The following is a 24,039-nucleotide window of genomic DNA, read 5'->3' as shown; positions in this document are numbered from 1 at the left end:
CCCTGCCGGCAATACCGATTTCGATTCCCATGTGCAACCCAAAGACACCCTTAGTCTACCCTTTGGTTATTAACTCATTGTTATGGGAAATGGGAACTTTTGTTATAGTAATAGACATAAATCACATAATGTAACGTAAATGATGACTATATACTAAGATGGTATGACTTGAAAAGATTTTGCTATCACAAAGTTCATTCACAAAAGAGCATAAAGCATATAAATTGGAAAAACTAAGTGATATATACTACTGCATATGGTTAAACTCACAAGTACTTCAGTAAGATATAATTTACTTACTTTTAGTTAATGAAAATTGGCAGATAAATGTGAAGGGATTGATCCAAGAAGCCTGCAAACAGGGATGGCTGAAGAATATAGGAATGTTCATTTCGATTATGCAACTTCTTCCTCTTTCTGGGAGCTCGCGCTTGAAACAAGTTCACTAGTCTGCAGTTCTTTTACAGGATTCGTGTCAACAGCAGCGGATGAAGAATTAGGAATTTTTTGAATGGCAATTTTCAATCGCAAAGGCCGACCTTCCACCTCCTAAAATGTGTTACACAGAGGAGATAAATAACAATGATTTCCTTTCTACTTCAACAGAATAAACGGGTAGGTATTTCCTTACCACTCCATCCATGGCATTAAGGGCAGATTCCAGCTCTCCAGCAGAAGCAAAAGAGACAAACCCGAACCCTCGAGACTTCCCAGTCTCCTTGTCATATACGATCTTTGCATTCAAGACTCCCGGCTGGTCTGCAAAAGCCTCCCGTAGGCCTTGAGAAGTGAGGTTCCAGGAGAGGTTCGATGAGTATAATCTGTGAGGACTGTTAAAATTTTCTTGATTACTGCTCCTCGCCCGTGAGGCTATCACTTCCCTTTCTCCTCCTCTTGGCACCTCAGGGAAGTTCACCTTCGCTGTTCTCCCCCCAACTAGCTGTTTCACCATTAAAAGCATATAGCATGAGGAACAGAAATTAAACCAAAGCTCAGGGGAATCTACACATTAAAACCAAATTGAAGCTTGGCAAAAATTAATTCCATTGACATGAATACGGGCACCAAGGTGTTTTGGCTGCTAACTTTTTTTTTTTTCAATCCCAACCTTGTGACCCTAGTTGGCAAAGGACCACAAGGAGGTAAACAAGCTTAAGTGGTCAAACTTGAAACTCTGTGGTTACCAAGCTAACAACCCGACCAACTTGGCTGGAATTACCCCTTGGCTCTAACATTTTTCTTTTAAACCCCACCTTGTGACTTTTGCTAGCAAAGGACCACAAGAAGGTAAACCAGCCTAGGCGGTCGAACTTGAAACCTTGTGGTTACCAAACTAACAACCCAACCAACTTGGCTGGGGTTACCCCTTGGCTCTAACATTTTTGTTTATACCCCGCCTTGTGACTCTAGTTAGCAAAGGACTACAAGGAGGTAAACCAACCTAGGCGGTTGAACTTGAAACCTTGTGAATACCAAACTAACAACCCGACCAAGCAACTTGGCCGGGGTTACTCCCTTGGCTACTAACATTTACTAGTATTTGTAGCTGTAGCTACATTAGTTGCAGAAACATTCCATAGGCAGAAGATAGAGCAATCTTTGCCTTTGAGGATTCATGATTTTCAGAGGCATATGCAGTCTAATGTATGAAACCATTACCAATAAAAATAAAGAAGAAGATAAAATGAATGCTATGAATAGCAGTCTAGCAGCCAAAACATTTGTTCAAGACTTACAGATCCATCAAACATCCGGATAGCCTCATTTGCTTCTTCAACACTTCCCATTGTAATAAATGCAAATCCTCGACTTCTACCAGTAACTCTATCATAAACAACCTAGAAATTCATTTTACAAGGTCAAAATATCTGGAATCAGTATCACAGAAATCTCAATCACAGACATAAAAACACAATCTTTACACTAGCAATAGCTAAATATCCACAGCACAGGAATCCCACAAATTGTCAGCATTTATTATTCCACTTCATTGATAAGAATCCAGAAAAGAGAGCTCAAGAACAGACCTCCACTTTACTAACACGGCCAGCCTCAGAGAAGATTTCAGACAACTGAGAAGAGGTTAGAGAGAAAGGCAAATTCCCAACAAATAATCTCCCAGCTTCAGCTGATGGAGACTCAACACTTCCATTATCACCATCTTCTTCTTCTTCTTCTTCTTCTTCAACTTCATCAGTTTCCTCCTCTTCCTGTTCTGAAGCTTCTACCACTTGGGTATCTTCTTGGATGGCCTCAATAATGCTGTCAGCTGAAGCGCAGAAAGTGGCAGTGCGAGTGAGGACATGGAAATTGGAGAAATGGGCAGTGAGTTTTGGGTGTTTAAAGGGCTTGGGTTTGGAGGGGAAGTGAAGGGGAGTAGTGAGCGAAAACTGGTCTAATGGAAGATTAGTGTAGAGAGGAAGTGAAGATGGTAATGATGAAGTGGTGGTGAAAGCTACGGCGGTTGTGGTGGCGGTAGCTGCCATTAACAGGGAAGAATTTAACATTGTTGGACAATGATTTTTGCAGAAGTGATCGGTGAAAATTTGATTTCCACGACGAGAAAGAAAGATAAGGTCGGATAGGAGGGATGGATAGACCAATTTAGAGTTATTCTATTTTATTTATTTTTTTCCTTTTCCCCTTTAGTTTTTTTTTTTTTTTTTAAAACATTTTCTTAGACACATTTTAAAATGTAATCGAAAATATATTAATAGCATTTTCTGTGTCTTAGTAGAGTTTGAGCCTTAGTAGAGTTATATTTTTATTGTACTATGTTAGAATTTAGAAATGAGCTTGCAGCTAGTATATTAAAAATAGCATGTATTATGACATGATTCGTCCCATTTTATGTGTTAAGTTTAGTTAACGAAACTTGACTGAAGTTATTTACAATTTAATTTTATATATTATTAATTTATTAAGTTTAGAATTAATATGTAAAATTTACATTAAAATACTGTTAAACACAAAAATTCAAATCTAAAAATCATAAGAAAATACTAATAAAAATTAGTGAAGATGAAAGAGTTAGTTTGACATAGTAAAAATGGGACAGTGTAGTAGAATAAGTAGATAACAACCTTATAATGTGAACCATGGCCGGTATAATAATCAATAATTTTCATTAACAGATTGTAAAATCGGAAAAGATCAATAGTCGAGGATTATATAGGGGAGAATCTCCAGACTGCAGGTACATACAAGGGAGCATAATGGAATTACTCATCGTGTTCTATTATGAGGACTCTCAAATTTTACTCATCAATTATACTCCCTGATGTGGCAAGTATGGATAGGACTTTTTCATCTTGTGGGTTCAGAAAAAATTATCTACGTCCAAGATTTGTGAGAGACTGAGAGGGATAAAAGTTAAGATTAGAATTTGAGAGTACAAGTAGTATTTTTCTTACTCATCTGTCAAGGTAGCAACATCAGGCACATAAGCTAGCCCTTTCATCTGCAGAATCAGAAACCCAATAAGAGTATACATGGCATGAGTTTGAGGGTGGCTTCCATCTCTTGAAATGAAGAAATGCACATCATTCTTGATCTCAATCCAACTATATCCTGTTTCTTTCACCACTCCATTTTTCTCCATTCTCTCCCTCACCCTTTTGGCATCAGTCCACATACATTTAGAAGCAAAAAGATTTGAGAGTAAGATGTATGACCCACTATCCTTTGGATCCAAACAGATTGCCATCTCTGCTGCATATTTTCCCAATTCAATATTCTCCCCATCTCTACATGCACTGACCAGGCTTCCCCACACTGTGCTTTCTGGTTGAGTTCCCATTTTCCCAATCAAATCCACTGCTTCGCCCAATTTACCGGCTCGGCCCAACAGTGAAACCATGCAACCATAATGTTCCTTTTCTGGCTCAATGCCAAACCTGGACATAGAATTGAAGTAGAAGAAGCCTTCTTCTACAAGCCCAGCATGGCTACATGCTGAAAGCACCCCAATGAACGAGACCCCGTTGGGTCTGATGCCTTCGTTAATCATTCTATCGAACATACAGAGAGCATCCCGAGCTTCTCCCTGCTGTGCATATGTAGATATCATGGAATTCCAACAAGCCACGTCTTTCTGGGTAATGGAATCAAACGCGTTTAGTGCATCATCCGAGCTTCCACAATTAGCATACATATCCACCAGAGCATTTCCGAGAAACGGGTCTGAATCTAGGCCTGCCTTTATGATCTGGTTGTGAAATTGCAGACCATGGGGGAGACTTGCTAGGTTACCAGACCCCGTAAGAAGGGCGATGAACGTGACAGCATTTGGCTTTATCCGCGAAGAATACTGTAATTCCAAGAAGAGCCTCAGAGCCTCTGCATTTCGCGACTGTTGTATATACCCAAACAGCATCGTGTTCCAAACCACAATATCTTCCCCGTCCATCTCCTCAAATACTCGCCTCCCATCATCAACCGAAGAAGAGCATTGTGAGTACGCGTTTATAATGCTGCTTCCTGCAAACAATTCCCCAGAGAATCCAAATTTCGTGATGAGACCATGAAGTTGCCTGCTCAAAACTAGGCTAAGCAGTGAAGCCGATACGCCCAGCAGGGTAACAAAAGACAAAAGACTTGGGTGGATCGAGTTGTTTCTCATTTCAGCGAAAAGATCTAATGCCTCATACAGCATATCCCTTCTATAGTACCCCTCGATCATTGCATTATACGCGATTACATCACTTCTCTCCATAGAATCAAAAGCCTTTTGTGCATCAACTAGCGAATAGCATTTAGAGTACATACCAATCAAGCTGCTTAGAACATAATCATCAGTATTGAGGTTAGCTTTTAGGGTATATGCATGTACTTGTCTTCCCTGGTCTAAAGCCTCACAAGAACCACAAGAAATAAGTACACTGCAGCAAGTAAAGCAATCCGGTTTCCAACCTAACCTGTTCATGTTCCCAAACTGCTCTATCGCTTGCCAATCGAAAGAATTTTGCATGTACCCAGATATGATTGTAGTCCAAGAGATAACATTCTTAGTGTCCAGTTGATCAAACACTGTCCAACCACTCTTAACTTCACCAGATTTCATATAGAAATCAATAAGTGCATTACTAACTGAAGCATCCATCCCTTCTCCCCACCGGAGCACATAGGCATGAATTTGCTTCCCAGGCTCAAAATACCCGAGTGATGAACAAGCAGTTAAGGCACATGTAATTGCGTACTTATCTGGGACGATGCCAATCTCCCTCATCTGGAAAAACAACTGCAATGAAACCTCACTCTTACCGCTTCTTGCAGATGCTGTGATAATAGTCGTCCAAGTGGCTGCATTCTTCGCTGGTAAATCATCGAACACCAATCTTGCAGCACCTATGTCGCTGCATTTAGAATAGAAATCAACCAAGGCAGTCCCCACGTTGACATGATGATAGAAACCATTCTTGAGAACAGATCCATGCAACTCAGCACCCCTTCCCGCACTACCCAACCTTGCGCAACAGTGAATAACACTAGCCAAAACAAACTCGTTAGGGCCCTCATCCGAACATCTACAGAACTCCGAAAACATCAGCAAGGCTTCTTCGTAAAACCCTTGATGGAAATATATAGAAATCACGGAAGCCCAAGTGATCAAATTCCTTTGCGGCATTGAATCAAACACAAGGCGTGCATAGTCCAAACAGCCCGATTTTGAGTAGGCATTAATGAGAACGTTGTTGAGGAAAATGCTCAATTTGAACCCCAACAGAATCACTTTACCGTGGACTATTTTGTTGTACAGTCTAGGATCTGCTCCCTGGGGTGGTGAGAGTAAGAGTTGGCTCAGCTGGTGACTTTGGGTTCGCCTGTTTCGGGGAGAAACATGAAGACTCTCAGGGCTGAGAAGTGGAGATGATGGAACTATAGAGAAACATCGAGAAGTTTGTATATAGGAATACAGTTTCACCAAGTTGCAGCTAATCTGGCAGCACCTTCCCCTCATTGAATGGTGAAAATATGAACCACATAAGGATACACATATAATTATCAATTATTGTGATTCAGAGGGAATGAGAGAGAGAGAGAGAAATAAAACATATTTCCACAGAGGTTTAATAGTTTGAAGAAAGTAAGAGATTTACATATTTTTGCATACAAACGAAGGACCAGAGTGTATAGAAATAATGATGTTTAAGCAGGTAGATATTACAAGACCAATATATGTTCACCAATTCTATCTACATGTGGGAATAAAACACAAATTAGAAGAATTTGTTGTACTGACTGGTGAGGGAATCCTTGAGATTGGAATAGACGCTATAAAGGGAGTACTGGCGGAGGTTCTTCACTTCATACCACGAGTTGAAAACCGTCTCATGCTTATCAGTGCCGGAGAATGTCAACTGTATTCCAAGGCTACAGTCTACATTCCCACCTCGGTTCTTGCAGGAATTGATCTTCATAGCACAATCTTGACCATTGAGGCATGTAAAGCTCGAGCTGCCTTTGCACGATGCACACCCGTCCCTCTTCCAGTACAGGTTTTGCAGTCTGCCCTTTTTGAATTCAAAAACCTGTATCATAAAGATCTCATCAGTTTCATTAAATAAATGCGGAAATTAATCAACATTGTGATAAATTTGCAGAATGTTTTTTCTTATTACCAGGGTAAAGCTTGACACGATGTAACTCCCATTAGCAACAAAAGCTGGGGGAGACCTAGCAGCATATTTCCTACCAGCAAATGCCACCATATACCCTCCAACAGAGTCCTGTTGCAAGGTGTAAGTAATATGAGGAAAAGTTTTATTTGAAATCGAAGTATGAGTGAAAGAGAGATCAAAATAGCATCATGAGACAAAGTGGACAAAGATTGCCGAAGAATTTAGATAGAAGAATGGTGGGTTACTGTAAAATGATGCGATTTCTTTCTTGTAACTTTCTTTCCTGTTGCAGGATAAGTGAGCTTTTTATAAGCTTAGAAATTCATTATTCCAATTTTGGGGTTTATCGTTGAACTCTATCTATGTCAGCCTTTTTCACTGCAAGTGTTGTTCACTGCAGTGTCAAACATCAAATTATTTGCAATTTCAGCACTATTTCCACTTTTTATTCAAGGCAACTACATGAACTAAACCATGTAGTTTTTCTTCTTGAATATATTCTGTAAATTGGATTGTATTCTTCAGCTCCTTTTCAAACCAGAATTGCTAACATAGCAGGGTATACTAGGTGAATATCGACATATCGTACATGAAAAATTGGATATTTGGATCACAGGTAAACTTGTCAAATTTCCTTGAACTTCCCTCATTGCTATTACAATATTTTATCCCGTCCCTAGTTTACCCCAACAAAACATTGGATTGCTATTTCAATTTCATCTTTTATACCACTCTTAATCCCCACCTCAGGCTCACTGTAACACCCCATAGTCCCACATTGGTTGGAGAAGTAAAATTGAAGTATAATATAAAGTTAAACCTAAAGGCTGTAACTAAGGCTAGCTCAACAAAACATTGGATTGTTATTTCAATTCCAACTTCGATCCCACCCTTAATCCCAATCCCAGGCTCACTGTAACACCCTTTAGTCCCTCATCAGTGGGAGAAGTAAAATGGTAGTATAATATTAGGTTGAACCTAAAGGTTGTAACTAAAGCTAGCATTTTTTGCCATTTGGGTAGCAGATTTAGGCAGAATTCAAGTTGCTAAGGTTGACTCAGGTGGTGGACCCGTCACATATGTGGGCGCTGGTCCAGGATGTGATGCTTGTCATCCTCCCTTATCCGCTCATTTGAACAAAGCAACACCATAGGAGTATAGGACTAGCAACAAATCATAATGCTAAGTTAATCCAACAGATATGAGTAAGACACATGAATCCTCCAAAATATACTATCCAATCTCAGGTAACATAGCATACTAGTAATAGCAAGCTGTTTCCTAAAAGTTCTGAGGTTTCTAGTTTCTTGAACAACTATTCCACCCTGTATCATCACACATATAATTGTACCCAACAAAGATATTGAAGCCCAAGTAGCATAAAATGCAAGCATTAGAAAGCTATTTGTAGCATCCTATTACTAATGCAACCACATGATGGATTATGATCAAACCATATATCAGAAAGATGCGTGCATAACTTTATTTTGTACCACATATGGGTAAGTTAAGGCAACGCACACTTCTATAATAACAAAAACTACACCCATGTGTTGCACACTTCTCAATTATCAGGGTCTTGCTCAATTAATAGAAATGCGCAAGCAGCATTAGATGTGAGCATGTGGCCTAGAGGAGCACAAGTTGTGAAAACTTTTACTGATGGTGATGACAAACCTTCTTGTTGTCATTTGCCTGGTCTAAACTTGGTTTTAGGAAGCATTTGGGGATAGTAGTGATAAACTGACATCAATATAGGGTGTCGCGCTCAGGGCTATCTGTTGTCATAATGAACGTCCCTGGAAACTGAGAAATATGGGAGAAAAAGATTGAAGGAAGCTAAGGGGTGAACAGCAATAAAGATTGGGAGCTGTTAGCTAGCATCTTGGGGACTATATAGTCTATATATTGTAGGGAAACAATTGAAACAGATATGCTTGGATTAATAAATCTCATTTCACTTCCTCCTCTCAACTCTCTCTTCTTCTCTGAAATTTCTTCTCTTAATTCTCTCTTTTTTTCCTGCAACAATTGTAGTGCATTATAGTATCTCTCAATCAACTAGCTATATTTTCAATCTGGACCAAGTAATTAGGAACGAAGTGACAAAGAACAATTTTATTCCCTATCCATATACTATTGCCCTAATAAAGAATCCAGATAAGCAGACCTTTGCAGTTCTAACCACATACCTCCAATTATCCCAGTAAAGTATGACTAAACCTAGAATTCACATCACCAAAGAAACAATACACAAACAGAAACATAGAAATACAATGTTTGAAGGAAAGCTAATGGTTACCGGGAAGAAGCTGGAGGTGTTGATGGTGAGAAGCGAGATCTCGTCGACTTTAGGTCGGAAGACAGCGAGCTGAGCGTTGTTGAGGGAGAGGCGGCGGTCGCAGGGGGACAGCTGGACAGCGTTGTTTTTGTTGTCGTTGATGAAGGTGGCGTTCTTCGACGCGAATACGATTCCGAAGGTGAAGCCGTCGGACTTCTGTACCGTCGTGTCGGCGCAAGGAGAGAACACGCCGTTCGTGTCGCTGCTCGATTCAGTCAAGAGAAAGAGAGTTGGGAAGATCAGCAGAGAGAGAATCGCCGACGGCCTCGCCATTGTTGGTTTGATCGCCGTTCAGCAGTCCACAATGGGTCAGAAGAAGACCGATAGACTAAACACTCCAAGTCTCCAACCGACTCTGTTGCTTCTTTTTTTTTTTTTTTTTCCAAAAATATTTTATTCTAATAATAAATTAGACTATTTTCATTAAAATATTTATAAATATATACTTATATTTTCTATATTTATATATTTTGCCCATTTTCGTATCTTGTAGTTTTTTTATGTTTTGTTTTTCAATCTTAATTCTTTAGGTTCTGTTGATTTTTTTTTTGAAGATAAACGTAACTATTCCATTAATTCATAACATAAAACGTTTACATCAACGATCAATGAAATGGTAAACCATTCCTTACAGTCAGAATAAAAACAACTTTTCTAACTATGCTATAGAAAACTTGAATCGCAGACTGTTTCATAACTAGGAAGCTATGTTACTTGAAGGAGCTTAAAGTTTCATCAAAGATCTGGGTCTTCATCATCATTCTTTTTTGTTCGCCCAGGATAAGATCAACATTTGCCGAAACCAAACTAAACGATTTATGCTAATGATAATGAAAAGCTCGTGAAAGTAACGAGAGGAAAAAGCCCGTGAAAGTAACGAGAGGAAAAAACCCGTGAAAGTAACGAGAGGAAAACACAATAATAGAGAAAATAAAAAGTGGTAAAGCCAAAGTAGGGTTGGTAGTTCAAAACTACCAACACAAACCCCAATACCTACCTACTATTATTTTATTCAAAGGGAAAGAAAACGGAAGAAGAAGATCTATAGCGGTGGTCGGAGGCGGACGGAGCTGCGACGGTGGTCGGGGCGGAAGAAGAGCGAGAGTAAACGTAGAAGGTGACCAAAACCGTCGGCTCAAAGCTCCATTAGAGCTCCGGCCGGAGGCCGGCGGTGGAAGCCGAAGTTGAGCAGCAGAGAAAAGCTTTTTGTTTTAGAGAGAAAAGGGAGGCAGCATTGCCTATTTTGTATTTAGATGTAGCTAGGTTCTGTTGATTATAATTCATCCCAACACAAATCAAGATTATTCATTCCGACACAAATCAAGTTTATACAAACAGATAGAGTGAAGTGTTAATTCAAAAGTGGTCTATCCATGAGTTCCTAAATCTAGATCCTCTCTTAGAATATCAAAGAAGTTGGCTATAAATCTGCCTTCTTCAATTTTGTGGAAAGTGCACTTATCACTGGTTAAAAGTTTTTGTAAAATTTTTCATCCCATCTTAGGGTAGTAATGGGAATTTTTTCTCCATCAGCCTCCAGTTGCATCACAACCTTGTCTAGGAACCCTCTAAGCTTTTCTCACCCATGATTTAATGGGTCGATTGCTACCTCTACATCCCTATCTAAGTGCACAAAGGTGACCCTGAGTAGCCCAGGGCCACAAAACCTGTGAGAACATTCCATCCTGTGCTGGGTCATTAGAACAACGGTGCACCTCATTAGCAAGGGTATTGTACTGACCACGTACAACAATGCGACTTATCATGGTATCTTCATCCATTCGTGCTCCTTGAGGTCTGATTACCATTGGAATGATATCCTATCTTACAAAGTAGTAAGCTTCATTGCTAAGTTATGACTGTTATATATTATATTGTGTTTGCTACTCTTCTAGTAATCAATTTGCTAAAAGTTGTCTTGAATATTTTATCTAGATTTTTTTTTTTTTTGCTAAAAGTTGTATCTAGATTGTGTTTACTAATCTTGTCCTTGTTAAAATTCTTCTTGAATGTTTGACTATTTTGACTAAAGTCTTCACGTCATTTCACTCAAGAAGGGAAAAATTGTCCTTTCAATTTTGAAGAGCTTTATAAACCCATTTGACCATTTACTTAATTACTTCTATCTCTTCCTCAGAAAATCCAGACAAGTCTTCTTCATTCTTTCAATGCTTTCTTCTACACTTTTTTGACAGAAACAAGAATTCACCATCTTCAACCAAATTTCTCTCCTTTCCACCATAGCAAAAAAATTCTAAGCTTAAATTACTCTATAATAAAAAGGTGCATAAAACCCGTTTGCCATTTCTCTCTCTTCACAACAAGGCCAAAAGCACACTTCTTTTTCAACAAATTTTCCTTTTTCTCTATTTCGTGTCTCCGTAGCCCATAACCATAAAAGAGATCAAAATAACTCATCCTTAAAAGACCTTAGTTACTTGATGTTGCTGCCCAAGAAATACCCACTAAAGAAACTCATTCTTCCTTCAAAACTTTTCAACTCATTATATTGTTCTATCTCTATAGCCCAAAACCATGAAGAAGCTCAGAATAACCCATTCTTTAAACAACTTCTTTCTTTTTCTCTCTCTCTATCTCTCTCCTGACAAAAGACCCATTCAAAAAACTCATTGTTCTTCAAAGTTTTATTTTCGTCCATGTTTTCCCCCATAACCGAGAAACCTCAAATCCTAAATACTCTCTAAATCTATGGCTACCAACTCAAATAGTCTTGAAGGAAATGATGTTCCACAAGCAAGCATCAAAGATTTGGCATCTAGTGTGTTGACAGGAAACATTCTAGACATAACAAGTTTCTTGGAGGAGACCGGAAGGAGTCAACTAGCACACTCAACCATTCAAGCTTTCAATGAAGTTGGAGTATTATGGTTATGCGCCTATCCTTACAATCAACAGTATGATAAATGTGTTACTGAATTTTCTTTATTTGATTTTTGTTTATTTTCATTTTTTAGATTCCATCAAATTACAATTTCTATACATTTTTTTCTTACAAATATAAATAGTTAAAATCGCATAATCCAACCTCAAAATTTTAAACTTTCTCTACAAACTTTTTCCATCTATCTAAACTATATAATCATACTAAAAGTTTAATAGACAATCAATCACTATGTATCACATTTAAATATTATTTTTATCATTGAAAATAACATTATATTTTTTAACATACCTTGGTAAAAACGTTTCACTTTCAAATTTAGTTTTATTAGTATTCATATATAAAATACAAACAAACTTCAAGATGGCAATCAAGAACTTGTAATTGTGGTAAAGGATGAGGCTTAGATTTAGGATTGTCTGTTTTATGCTAATTATTTTTGCATTTGGTTTGTTAGGTTTTCCAATATTTTGTCATTGACCAAGAAGTGAAGCGCTAGCGTACTTCTCAGTTCCGAGAAGTGCCAGAAGCACCTCTTTGACCTATAGCTAGAAGTAAACTTACCTTTCGGTCATAGGCGAGATTTTACTTTTCGACTCAGCTGATAAGTTTATTGGAAAAACTTTCTTTTCGATCCAATATTTTCCCTACATTTTGCACTCTTTGGGTGTCTAAGCTCGAAAAAATAATGTTATTTTCAATGATAAAAATAATATTTAATGTGATACATAGTGATTGATTGTCTATGAACATAAAAAGACAAAAATAAAAAGTATATGAGTATTTATGAAAGTTACGAAACTTATCGTAAAACTTGATAGGGACAGAGGAAAAGTTTGTATGCTTAGACAAAGGGAAAAAATTTGTTGAGAAAGTTTAAAATTTTGAGGTTGGATTGTGAGATTTTAACTATTTATATTTGTAAGAAAAAAAATGTATAGAAATTCTAATTTGATAGAGTCTAAAAAATGAAAATAAACAAAAATCAAATAAATAAAAGAGTTTTTCCCAAAATGGTCCCTTGCCAATTCCCAAAATGATCTCTCGACTATTTCTCAGCGTATATTAGGCATAAAATAGGTAATCGGGCGAAAATACCCTCCATGTTAACACTTATTAAACAAAATATGTAACGGATCGGAGGACTGGATTGGGTGATATTTTGAAATTCGAGGAACCTCATTTGATGCAATTGAAAGTCGAAATGCAAAATTGAGAATGAGCAATAATCAAGGGACCATTTTGAGAAAAAAAACTCTTTTTAGAACCCTATATTTTATTTTTTCACGTCTTGTCCAACCATGTTTAGTACCAAGAATTTTATAGGAATAATCAATCTAAAAAGTGTGTGATTTTTGGAGGATGAACCATGTTTAGAAATCAAGCTCTATGTAGCATGAAGAACAAAAAATTATCAATAAATAATTACACTGGAACAATGGTCAAAAGCAAAGCATCTCTACCTAGAGTATAAGTTTATTGTTTGAATCTCAACCCATGTTTTTTTAGAAGTGTACAAAGGAGTAGAGGATTAGTTTCACGAATGGAAATGAGTTATAAACTCCTCATGATAACAAAGGATGAAATAGATCAATGGTCAAACAACCAGCTATACTTCTCACATGTCCCAAGCTTAAATCCTTGCTATGTCTTTTAATTTTATAAAGGTTTGGCAGTGAGAGTTGGCAAAAAAAGTATGTCTGAAAGTGAAGTTGGAGTGCAGGTTTGGAAAAAGTTCAGCGAGAAGAAACAGCAGTGGAAGCAAAGTTACATAAAAATGGTCAGTAAACATGATTGGACAAATTAGTTTAATACACTGTATTATGTATTTTTATTGTTGTGTCTTAAAAGATTATTGATGGGTAAATACGCACAAATGATTGACCCGTATAGCCGCTCCGACAAGAAGTCACCCGACCAGTCCGTCATAGCCATCAACCCGACCGGAATAAATCACTTGTGATCAACCGTACCGCCCGTATCGATAGACCTTGTGACAAAAATGCTCTCGGATCACCCTTGGAGTTGACCCGACGGAAACACACCCGACCGGTCTACCGTAGGATGACCGGTCTACCGTAGGATGACCGATCTACCGTAAGATGACCGATCCGTCAACAAGGTGACGCAACCTGCAAGCCGAAACCTTATTTTACACAACAAGTAAAGCAGTCCAACTTGCGCCTGCAGGTCGGCGATTGACAACTTGCAGCTCTGCAACCTCGACCAGTCAACCTACGCGTAGCCTGCAGAGTGACCGCATGACCAAGCCAACAAGAAGACGCCACGTCAAGCCACTTGCAGCTGGTGCATTAAATGCGTAGACCGACTTGATTTAGTATAAATAGGAGGGGTCTCCCCCTCACTTCTCATCTCCATCTGATTGTAACTACTACTACTCACTACTTGTAATCTCACCCTACAACATCAATCTATATCACGGTCTACACCCCGTGTAACTGTTCACTCGTAATTCCACTATGAAATTGCAACCTGACCACCCTACAATAGCAGCTTGTGCTATTCTAAGCGACCCGCTCCTAACTACTTACCACCCGGGATACCACTCAGCCTCGGACTGCCCGGCCGCCCTACGGTAGACCGACCGGCTGACCTACGAGTGCTCTCCCACTTATTCACAAACATACGTATTCGTAGCGTAATCGTAACCCCAGTTCCATTTACGCTATCAATTATGTTTTAGACTTTGTTTGTATTTAGCATCTTGAGAATGATAAAAACAAAAATAATTAAAGTATATCTCAAAATGCATTTAGGATTCTAGGTCTAAAACAAAATCTTCTAGATTAAATTTTTGTAAACTCGTATAGTGGCTAGTCAAAATAAAATAAAAGATTTAAAATTTTCAGACTAAGCCAAAATGATTGAGTATAGGTTTTGGAATCATAAAAAAGGGTAAATTGTTAAGAATATTTGTAATAAATATTTTGATAAGCCAAATGTAATTTTTAGAACCCCGTATTTTATTTTTTCATGTCTTGTAAACCATGTTTAGTACCAAGAATTTAATAGGAATAATCAATCTCTAAAGTGTGTGATTTTTGGAGGATGAACGTAACCATGTTTAGAAATCAAGCTCTATAGACTCAAAAAAAATTCTCTATGGCCTAAAATAAGCTCGTAAGCAATGCTATGAAAAGTTTCATAGAACTATATTAGACCTTGGTTACACTACTAACCAGTCAGATGCATACTTATATACTAAAGAGAGGGAGTCTATAATTTCGATCATATGTCTCTATGTAGATCATATGTTGATTTTTAGTCCAAACATTGATGTAATCAATGAGACTAAAAGAACACTATATGCAAAATTTGATTTGAAGAATTTGGGTGAAACTAATGTTATACTTGGGATGAAAGTCACAAAAACTGACAATGGTTACCATTTGCCACAAATGCATTATATGGAGAAACTGTTTAAGAAGTTTGACAACTTTGATGTAACATCGGCAAAAATCCCATATGATCCATGTATCAAATTATATAAAGATCTAGAGATAAGTGTATCTCAAGAAGAATATGCAAAAATAATTGGAAGTCTAATGTTTTTAATGATTACAATGACATAATATTTCTTTTGCAGTGAATAAACTCAGTTTATATACACATAACCCGAGTGATTCTCATTGGAAAGCGTTGAAAAGAGCGCTTCATCAATACCTCAGAGGTACTATGGACTAGGGTCCTGACTATACAGGAATTCCAATAGTAATGGAGGAGTTCTGTGACGCAATCTAGATAAATGATAGTGACGATGTCAGCTCTACTAGTGGATATGTGTTCACAATGTGCGGAGCTGCCATATCCTGGAAATCAACCAAACAATCTTGTATAGCTAGATCAACTATCTAAGCAGAGTTCATAGCACTTGATCTAGAAAGCCAAGAAGTTGAGTGGCCAAGAAATCTATTGGTAGACGTGCCATTGTAAGAGTGTCTAACACCTTTCGTGCCTATACATTGTGATTCACAAATTGCCATTTACGTTGCAAAAAATAGTGTCTACAATAGAAAGGAAAGACACATAAGAGTAAGACATGAGTCAGTACGACATTTGATTACAAACGGAGCAATTAATCACAATGGTGCTGAGTATGTAAAATCTTAGAGAAATATTGCAGATACTCCGTGGTTCGGCGAGAATATCGCCATGAAGAAGATGAGGAACAATATAATGATCTTAACTAGAATGCTAAGTTCACAATTGTTAGCTAGTAGCTTTAATTTGCAGATGGTGAAATGATGAAGTTTTCAAAGACGCTAGCTAGCGGGATCAGAAGACCAAATGGCTGCACTAAGCTACCAAGTGGATGAAATTGAGAGATCCACTTGGGTGGGTGGAATTCAACTAGCCTAGGAGGTGGGCATGACGCAGCTAAGAAGGTACGGAAGGATGGATGAACTACAAAAGACTTAGCCCAATTCACTTTCGTGCATAAGTATAAATCAATACAAGTGAGGCACAAACTAGTTTTTGGGAAAACATTTAAATTTTGCAATTATGATTATTATAGTGTATGTAAATTATCTTTTAAAAAATCTTGTTTCAACTTACTCCATATTTGATATTAATATTTTTTTAATTTAAATTTTAGGTATGAAAATATATAACAAGTTTACAAAGGACCTATTTTTATTGATGTAATACACAATATAGTCATCAATTTAGTCATAAATGACTTTTTGTGCTCAATTTAGTCCTCGAATTTGATAGTTTTACACAATTTAGTTTTTTTTTGTTAAAAATTTTGTTAGTTGACTATTAGAAATATGGTCCTAATGGTAAGTTCCCATCCTTCATCCCATTTGGGATTATTCCTTCTTCAATTCTTCCCCTTATCCATGCAGAAATTGAACATTTTCTTTTCTTAGAGAAAAGTTACACCCTAAGCGTGAGGATAAGTATTAGGACTCTATGTATCTGAGTCACACACTATGACTATCAATTCTAGTATACCTAAGACTCCTCTAGTATATATATCTCCATTCACTATCATTGTAATTATTGAACTCTATTGAATACAAACATTACGTTCTCATCGTTGGAATTATAATATATATGAAATACAATTAATTAGGAATAAGTCAATTTAATTATGTAAAATTTATCTAAATGTGTACATGTATTAACTTACAAAATTTTAATTATAATTTTGTATACTATTAAAAAAATAAATATATGAAATTGCAACAATATAATATTATTATATTATACATTTTAACATATTTATATTTTTTTAAAATTTTTTTAATGTAAATTGGTACGTAATAACATAATTTTTTCTGTGCATTCCACGACTAAAAACAATGCTGCATAGATTGAATGTGCTCTTCAATTAACGATTGCGATGAATTTATTTAAATGTATGTGATTTTAAATTTAAAGGTAATATGTCAATCTATAGCATTTAATTGAGAATCCTCGAAATTAAAAGACTTTGATCTTTTAATTTTTGTTGATAATTTGATAAATTTAGGTGCCAAAATACCCCACTTTCTATATGTAGGTTTTTTATTTTTTATTTTTGTATTTTTATTTGTGTTTAATTTGTGTTTTTTATTTTAAAAGATCCTATCAAACAAATTGTCATTTATAAAATAAGTGAAATTGTAATTTAACAAATAAATACTCCGTAATACTTAACTAATAATTAAAGTAATAAGTATAAAAAACTTTTAAAAAATACCTAAACAAAATTCAAGCTATAAATTAAAAAGGGTCAAGATGAAAATATAACACTAATAAGATATAAAGTATATTAATCATATGAAAGATTGTAATACTTTTGATTAAAAATATAATACTTTTACATTTTTATTTAAAAATATTACATTTTATGTCAAAAATATTACATTTTCTCTTATAAGTAACAAACACTTGTCAAGATTACTTATAAGATTAGAGAAAGTATAATAGTTTTGATGAAAAATATAATACTTTTACATCAAAGTGTAAATGATGTAGCAAATTAAATACGGTGATTCCTACAAATCCGTAAGGTACGGAGGTTGAATCGTACGGGGATCTTGTGATAGTCAACTTGTTTGTTTAATTCCTTAAGCTCGAGTTACGTGACAGTGAGTCAAAGGTTCCTAGGCTTAGAGTAAACGTCTAGGAATTGTCAAAAATCCACTGTCTTCGCATTTAATGTAGTATTTATAGGTAACGTGAGGGAACAGCTTCCAGCCTCTCAACATGCATGACACGTGGACCACATGCACAAGGTGATGTCGGGGCCTAGCTGATCCATGCACGTGTTCGTAGCTATTATATATTCTTGATTTCACTAGGTCTGCTACCATTGAATTCGGCTAATAAAACTAGGCTCAAGGCTCTAAGTACCAGAGCTCAGGTGCTCAGTCCCAACCTAATGCGGTCGAGGAAGTGCATGCTCGGTTCAACGTTTCTTAGATTGGGCTCTACTCGAGGAGTGGACCGACCTGGTATTGGTAAGGTGTAGACTATTGTACGATTGGGGATAATTCCTATTCGTAAAAATATTATATTTTTCAAAAAAAAATATTACAGTTGTCCAAGTAATAAATACTTTATTCATTATTAGTATTACATTTTTTAGTATAAGTATTGCATTTCAATATTGATCTAACCTAACTTGTGTATAAGTATACAAGTGAGGCACAAACTAGTTTTTGGGAAAACCTTTAAATTTTGCAATTATGATTATTGTAGTGTATGTAAATTATCTTTTAAAAAATCTTGTTTCAACTTACTCCATATTCTATATTAATATTTTTTTAATTTAAATTTTAGGTATGAAATATATAACAAGTTTACAAAGGACCTATTTTTATTGAGTTAATACCTAATATAGTCATCGACTATAATGATTTTACTCAATGTAGTCATAAATGACTTTTTGTGCTCAACTTAGTCATTGAATTTGATAGTTTTACACAATTTAGTCCTTTGTTAAAAATTTTGTTAGTTGACTATTAGAAATAGGGTCTTAATAGTAAGTTTCCATTTGGGATATTCCTTCTTATTCTCCTTATCCATGAAGAAATACAAACTTTTGTAACAAACCAAATTCAACCCTAAATAAATAAATACAGAGTAAATAAGTATTTGGGTACAAAGATTTACATTTCTGCGTAGATCTTAATAATGAGAAGAAGAATGAATCATTCCAAATGAGACGAAGGATGAGAAATTACTATTATGACTCTATTTCTAATTGTCCACTAATAAAATTTTTAAAAAAGAACTAAATTGGATAAAACCATCAAAGTCGATGATTAAATTGAGCAAAAAAAGTCATTTAAGACTAAATAGGGTAAAATCACACTTATAAAATGATACTCCGTATAAGATTAAACTTCAAACACGATTCTGTTTTGGATCATGATCCACTTTATAAGGATTACAACTCAACACCTTTTTGACAGTTCTTATATCGTGGACCGCGGTCCACAATGCATTGTGGACCGCGGTCCCAAAACGACAGCGTTTTAGTAAGTGGGAGACGGAGCCCCGTAATTGACATTACAGTTCATTCCAAAAGATACTGCCTTACATTTGTTTTGATATTATCGAATGAAACTGTAGTTATATCAAAATGTAACTGTAGTTGTGTTGAAATGTAACTGCAGTGTATATGAAAAGATACTGAATAACAGTTTCACATTTGTGTTTGATATTATCGAATGAAACTGTACTTATATCAAAATGTAACTGTAGTTGTGTTGAAATGTAACTGCAGTGTATATGAACAGATACTGAATAACAGTTTCACTTTTGTGTTTTTATATTATCGAATGAAACTGTAGTTATATCAAAAAGTAACTGCAGTTGTGTTGAAAGATAACTGCAGTTGTATTGAAATGTAACTGCAGTATATATGAAAAGAAAGTGCAGTATATATGAAAAGAAAGTAAGTGACGCGAATTCATCCGTATCAAAACGACGTCGTTTTGGGACCGCGGTCCACAATGCATTGTGGACCACGGTCCACGATATAATTTGCCCCTTTTTGATCGGTAGGTGAAATGCATAAAAATTTGAGAAAGAGAATCGATATCCTTAATTATATCGTCTCTATTGCTTTGCAAGGGTTTAAGAGAATTGAATTGGTGTGACATAACAGAACGCAGCCGCATGGATGATCGCCTTCAAGACGCCAAGTTGATGAAATTCTCAGATTTCTTCAGTAATCTGGGAGAGAACTTGTTAATTGAAATCCTGTGTAGGCTCCCCAGCAGAGTAGCTATCCAGTTGAAATTGGTATGCAAGAACTGGTGTTCTCTCATCTCATCTCAGTATTTTATTACTTTATTCAATCACCGCCGCCATGACAAATCCCTTCCGCCAATTCATTCCCCATCGTCTGGCTTTATATTCCAACCTCACATTGGCCTCTTCCGCTTCGTTTCCTGGGAATACTCGTACACATACACCCAACATGATGGCTTTCGCAGGCTGGATTTAAGTTTCCTTCCTTGTCCCCAAGGTGCCACAATTGAATTGAAGGCTTCGTGTGGTGATTTAATTCTATGCTCCACCACCATCTCCCACTTCTATGTCTGTAATCACCTAACCAAGCAATGGGTTGCTCTTCCTCCTGCCCCCCAATTCCAATTCACTCAGGGGGTCATAATGGAATATGGCTTTCTTTGCCTTCCTGCGCCCTGTTCACTTTGCACCCAATGTGTAGACAATTCTCGCTATAATTTTGTGGTGCTTCAATTTTGTGTTTATCCAGGTTGGTGTTCCGAATTCCAAGTTCACCTCTTCTCGTCCCGGGAAGGTCAATGGAAAACTCTTGTGGTTCCATCACCGCGGCCCATAACGTTTCGATATCGTACTTATGTATCCCTTGTCCCCTATAAAGGGATGCTACATTGGCTGGTTTCTAATTTTATTCTTGTGTATGATCCCTATAATTGTCCTCACAAATTTTCTCGTTTAATTAATATGCCAACTCATATAAGTACGGGGGCCCTAGCTATTAGAATATTTCAAGATCGTCTCCGTGTAACATGTATTGGGGGTAGAGGCTTAGAATTTCCCATACATTATATATGGGAGCTGGAGGACTACAACATGGGGAAGTGGAATTTGGTGCACAAGATTTACGCTAAAAGAACTCCACGTCTCTCCAACATCCAGGATGCTGATCTTGATCCTAAAATTAGAGAGACAGGATTTCACCTTGATGATAAAAGTTTTTTTTATTGGACTGATTCTGTTGGGTGGTGGGTTGGTATTGGGGTTGCCCATCGGATTACTGAGCAGGGTTGGCCAACACCAGTGCCACCACTAACCTTGCACAAGTAAAAGTAAGTTAAAAATTATTAGTTTCATACAATATGAGATTTCTATGACTGTTTTTCCCATTCTAGTTCCCTTGTGATATATAGCTGCGCTGCTCTTTGCTTCTTATTTAATAAATATATATGGTATATAATTTGTATAGCTTGCTCAGGGGTAGCACATCTTATTTGGATTATAGTTGTGTCAATAGTATTGAATTTGGATATTCTTTTTTTTCGATTCTAATATATTTACATGATATAATTACAGATAATGAAAATACTCTTGGGAATTCATAGAAAAAAAAAAAAAAAAAAGGTGAAAGGTAGATATAGAGTTTTGTCACATCCTTATCTTTTGGAAAAAAAAAAAACAAATTTGGAGTTTTGTTTTCTTCTTGTTTCATTAATTTTATATGGAGTTACATTTATAAGTATTGTTTTATTGATCTACCCCTTTTTGGGATTCATGTAATTTGAAGGCGTGGAGAAAACATAGCGCAGCTCACTTGACTTTTATTTTATTGATGATTAAAACAACTTCCATGATTTGTTAATGATACGATATGATGGTAAGCGTGTCAATTGATATTTGCACCATTTGGTCATTGTGTTGTTTTATATCATAACTATTTTCACAAACTTAACTTGTACCAAAACCAGGAAGCTAATTAGGTTGTAGTACAAAGTCCATGTAGTTTAAGTTCCAAGATTCTCAATAGCATTGGTGGAGAAAATTAGAGTTAGTTTCCACCAGTACATCAACGTTCCCACAGAGATGAGACATGGGGTGGTTTTGATCAGGGGTGTTAGCGAATAGAGCTTTCGACAAATTACTCGTATTCGTATTTGGTAAGCATTCGTTTATGTTCGTTTATTAAGGTAAACGAACATTAACAAACACAATTTAGAGCTCGGTTAATAAACGAACACAGTTTGAATAGTGGTAAGCTCGTTTACTAAGAGGTCGTGAACAAGCTCGTTTGTGTTCGTTTAGTAATGTTCGCGAACAAGCTCGTTAAGTGTTCGTTTAATAATGTTCGCGAACATGTTTTACAAACACATATAGTTGTGCTGTTTATTTTGTTATTGTTCGTGAACGTAGATTATGTCTTGTTCACGAACGAATTGTGTTGATGAACGTGTGCATGTGTTTGGTAATTATGTGTACACGAACCTCTTCATGAACGTACACAAACATGTTTGTGAACGTGTTCGCTAACATTAACAAACACGTTCGTGAACATGTTCGCAAACGTTAACAAACACTAATGATAGCTTAACAAACGAACACAAACAGGATTTTCAAAAATCTTAACAAACGAGCACAAACAACCTCCGTTCGTTTATGTTCGGTTCGTTAACCACCCTAGTTTTGATGGTTCATTGGGAAAACTGCTTCCATGGCATTTTTATGTATTTTTATTGTTGGGAAAACAATACTGTATTATGTATTTTTATTGTTGTGTCATTATGTTTTAGACTTTGTTTGTATTTAGCATCTTGAGAATGATAAAAACAAAAATAATTAAAGTATATGTCAAAATGCATTTAGGATTCTAGGTCTAAAACAAAATCTTCTAGATTAAATTTTTGTAAACTCGTGTAGTGGCTAGTCAAAATAAAATAAAAGATTAAAAATTTTCAGACTAAGCCAAAATGATTGAGTATAGGTTTTGGAATCATAAAAAAGGGTAAATTGTTAAGAATATTTGTAATAAATATTTTGATAAGCCAAATGTAATTTTTAAAACCCTGTATTTTATTTTTTCATGTCTTGTAACCATGTTTAATACCAAGAATTTAATAGGAATAATCAATCTCTAAAGTGTGTGATTTTTGGAGGATGAACGTAACCGTGTTTAGAAATCAAGCTCTATAGACTCAAAAAAATTCTCTATGGCCTAAAATAAGCTCGTAAGCAATGCTATGAAAAGTTTCATAGAACTATATTAGACCATGGTTACACTACTAACCAGTCAGATGCATACTTATATACTAAAGAGAGTGAGTCTATAATTTCGATCATATGTCTCTATGTAGATCATATGTTGATTTTTAGTCCAAACATTGATGTAATCAATGAGACTAAAAGAACACTATGGCTCTGTTTGGCAAAGCTTATTTAAAAGCTTATAACTTATTTTAAGCTACTAATAAGCTATAAGCTCTGTTTGGTAATGTTCCTAAAATAAGCTAATAGCTTAAAATAAGAGCTTATTTTTTAACGCTATCTAAGGTAGCATTTCAAAATAAGCTAATAGCTTCCTAACTTTTTTTCCATCTTTAACCTTATTATTTTAAAGAAATAACATCATTTACCCTTTCCAATTAAAACTTTTTTGACGTTTTCTCTTCAATATGTTTGGTTGTAATTTCGATTTAACATTTGTGTTTGAACATTGATTTTGGTATGAACTAATTTTATGAATTATAAACATTTTGTTTTACTTTATATGATTTCAAATATATGTTATTACTTTATATTTTATTAAAATATATTGATTTCATTATTTTGTATTTTAATATATAAACAAACCTATTTAAATTGTACGAAGATGTCCTTTTTAGTCTTTTTACATTTATCAGCTTATCAAAAAGCTAATTTTACCAAACACTTTTAATTATAACAGCTAGCTTAACAGCTCTTCAGATTTCAGCTTCGAGCTTATAGCTTTTCAGTTTTCAGCTACTTTTCAGCTTTCAGCTACTTTTCAGCTTTCAACTACCTTTTCAGCTAGGTTTGCCAAACATAGCCTATATGCAAAATTTGATATAAAGAATTTGGGTGAAACTAATGTTATACTTGGGATCGATGAAAGTCAAAAAAACTGACAATGGTTACCATTTGCCACAAATGCATTATACGGAGAAACTGTTAAA

The 24,039-nt window shown here is 35.9% G+C and overlaps 3 protein-coding genes across 3 annotated transcripts; all 3 read right to left on the bottom strand.

Moving 5' to 3' along the window:
• Nucleotides 1-149: 149 nt before the first annotated feature.
• On the bottom strand, nucleotides 150-2,586 carry LOC116015106 (33 kDa ribonucleoprotein, chloroplastic). The gene is made up of 4 exons (XM_031255118.1): nucleotides 2,028-2,586; nucleotides 1,737-1,838; nucleotides 632-940; nucleotides 150-549 (listed from the first exon to the last, which is right to left on the bottom strand). Exons 1-4 carry the CDS (start codon nucleotides 2,505-2,507, stop codon nucleotides 397-399), a joined length of 1,044 nt encoding a protein of 347 aa, XP_031110978.1. The 5' UTR covers nucleotides 2,508-2,586; the 3' UTR covers nucleotides 150-396.
• Nucleotides 2,587-3,111: 525 nt separating this feature from the next.
• On the bottom strand, nucleotides 3,112-6,008 carry LOC115998591 (pentatricopeptide repeat-containing protein At4g39530). The gene has a single exon (XM_031238197.1). It carries the CDS (start codon nucleotides 5,957-5,959, stop codon nucleotides 3,410-3,412), a length of 2,550 nt encoding a protein of 849 aa, XP_031094057.1. The 5' UTR covers nucleotides 5,960-6,008; the 3' UTR covers nucleotides 3,112-3,409.
• Nucleotides 6,009-6,046: 38 nt separating this feature from the next.
• On the bottom strand, nucleotides 6,047-9,315 carry LOC115998598. Its single transcript, XM_031238206.1, has 3 exons — nucleotides 8,923-9,315; nucleotides 6,621-6,728; nucleotides 6,047-6,530 (listed from the first exon to the last, which is right to left on the bottom strand). The coding sequence occupies exons 1-3, from the start codon at nucleotides 9,232-9,234 to the stop codon at nucleotides 6,219-6,221; spliced, it is 732 nt and encodes a 243-aa protein (XP_031094066.1). The 5' UTR covers nucleotides 9,235-9,315; the 3' UTR covers nucleotides 6,047-6,218.
• Nucleotides 9,316-24,039: the final 14,724 nt, after the last annotated feature.

This window comes from Ipomoea triloba, chromosome 1 (genome assembly GCF_003576645.1).
Source record: "Ipomoea triloba cultivar NCNSP0323 chromosome 1, ASM357664v1".
Classification (NCBI taxonomy): Eukaryota; Viridiplantae; Streptophyta; class Magnoliopsida; order Solanales; family Convolvulaceae; genus Ipomoea; species Ipomoea triloba.
This window is presented reverse-complemented; position numbering and strand designations above follow the sequence as displayed.

What these genes read in the sequence shown, in the direction of transcription:
- LOC115998591 (XM_031238197.1), bottom strand. Translation starts at nt 5,959, where the DNA reads ATGAGGGGAAGGTGCTGCCAGATTAGCTGCAACTTGGTGAAACTGTAT.
- LOC115998598 (XM_031238206.1), bottom strand. Translation starts at nt 9,234, where the DNA reads ATGGCGAGGCCGTCGGCGATTCTCTCTCTGCTGATCTTCCCAACTCTC. An exon ending in ACACCTCCAGCTTCTTCCCG is followed by an intron (nt 6,729 to 8,922) that starts GTAACCATTAGC and finishes ACCTTGCAACAG; the next exon opens with GACTCTGTTGGAGGGTATAT. An exon ending in TCGTGTCAAGCTTTACCCTG is followed by an intron (nt 6,531 to 6,620) that starts GTAATAAGAAAA and finishes TTTATGATACAG; the next exon opens with GTTTTTGAATTCAAAAAGGG.
- LOC116015106 (XM_031255118.1), bottom strand. Translation starts at nt 2,507, where the DNA reads ATGTTAAATTCTTCCCTGTTAATGGCAGCTACCGCCACCACAACCGCC. An exon ending in GCCGTGTTAGTAAAGTGGAG is followed by an intron (nt 1,839 to 2,027) that starts GTCTGTTCTTGA and finishes ATGAATTTCTAG; the next exon opens with GTTGTTTATGATAGAGTTAC. An exon ending in TCCGGATGTTTGATGGATCT is followed by an intron (nt 941 to 1,736) that starts GTAAGTCTTGAA and finishes ATGGTGAAACAG; the next exon opens with CTAGTTGGGGGGAGAACAGC.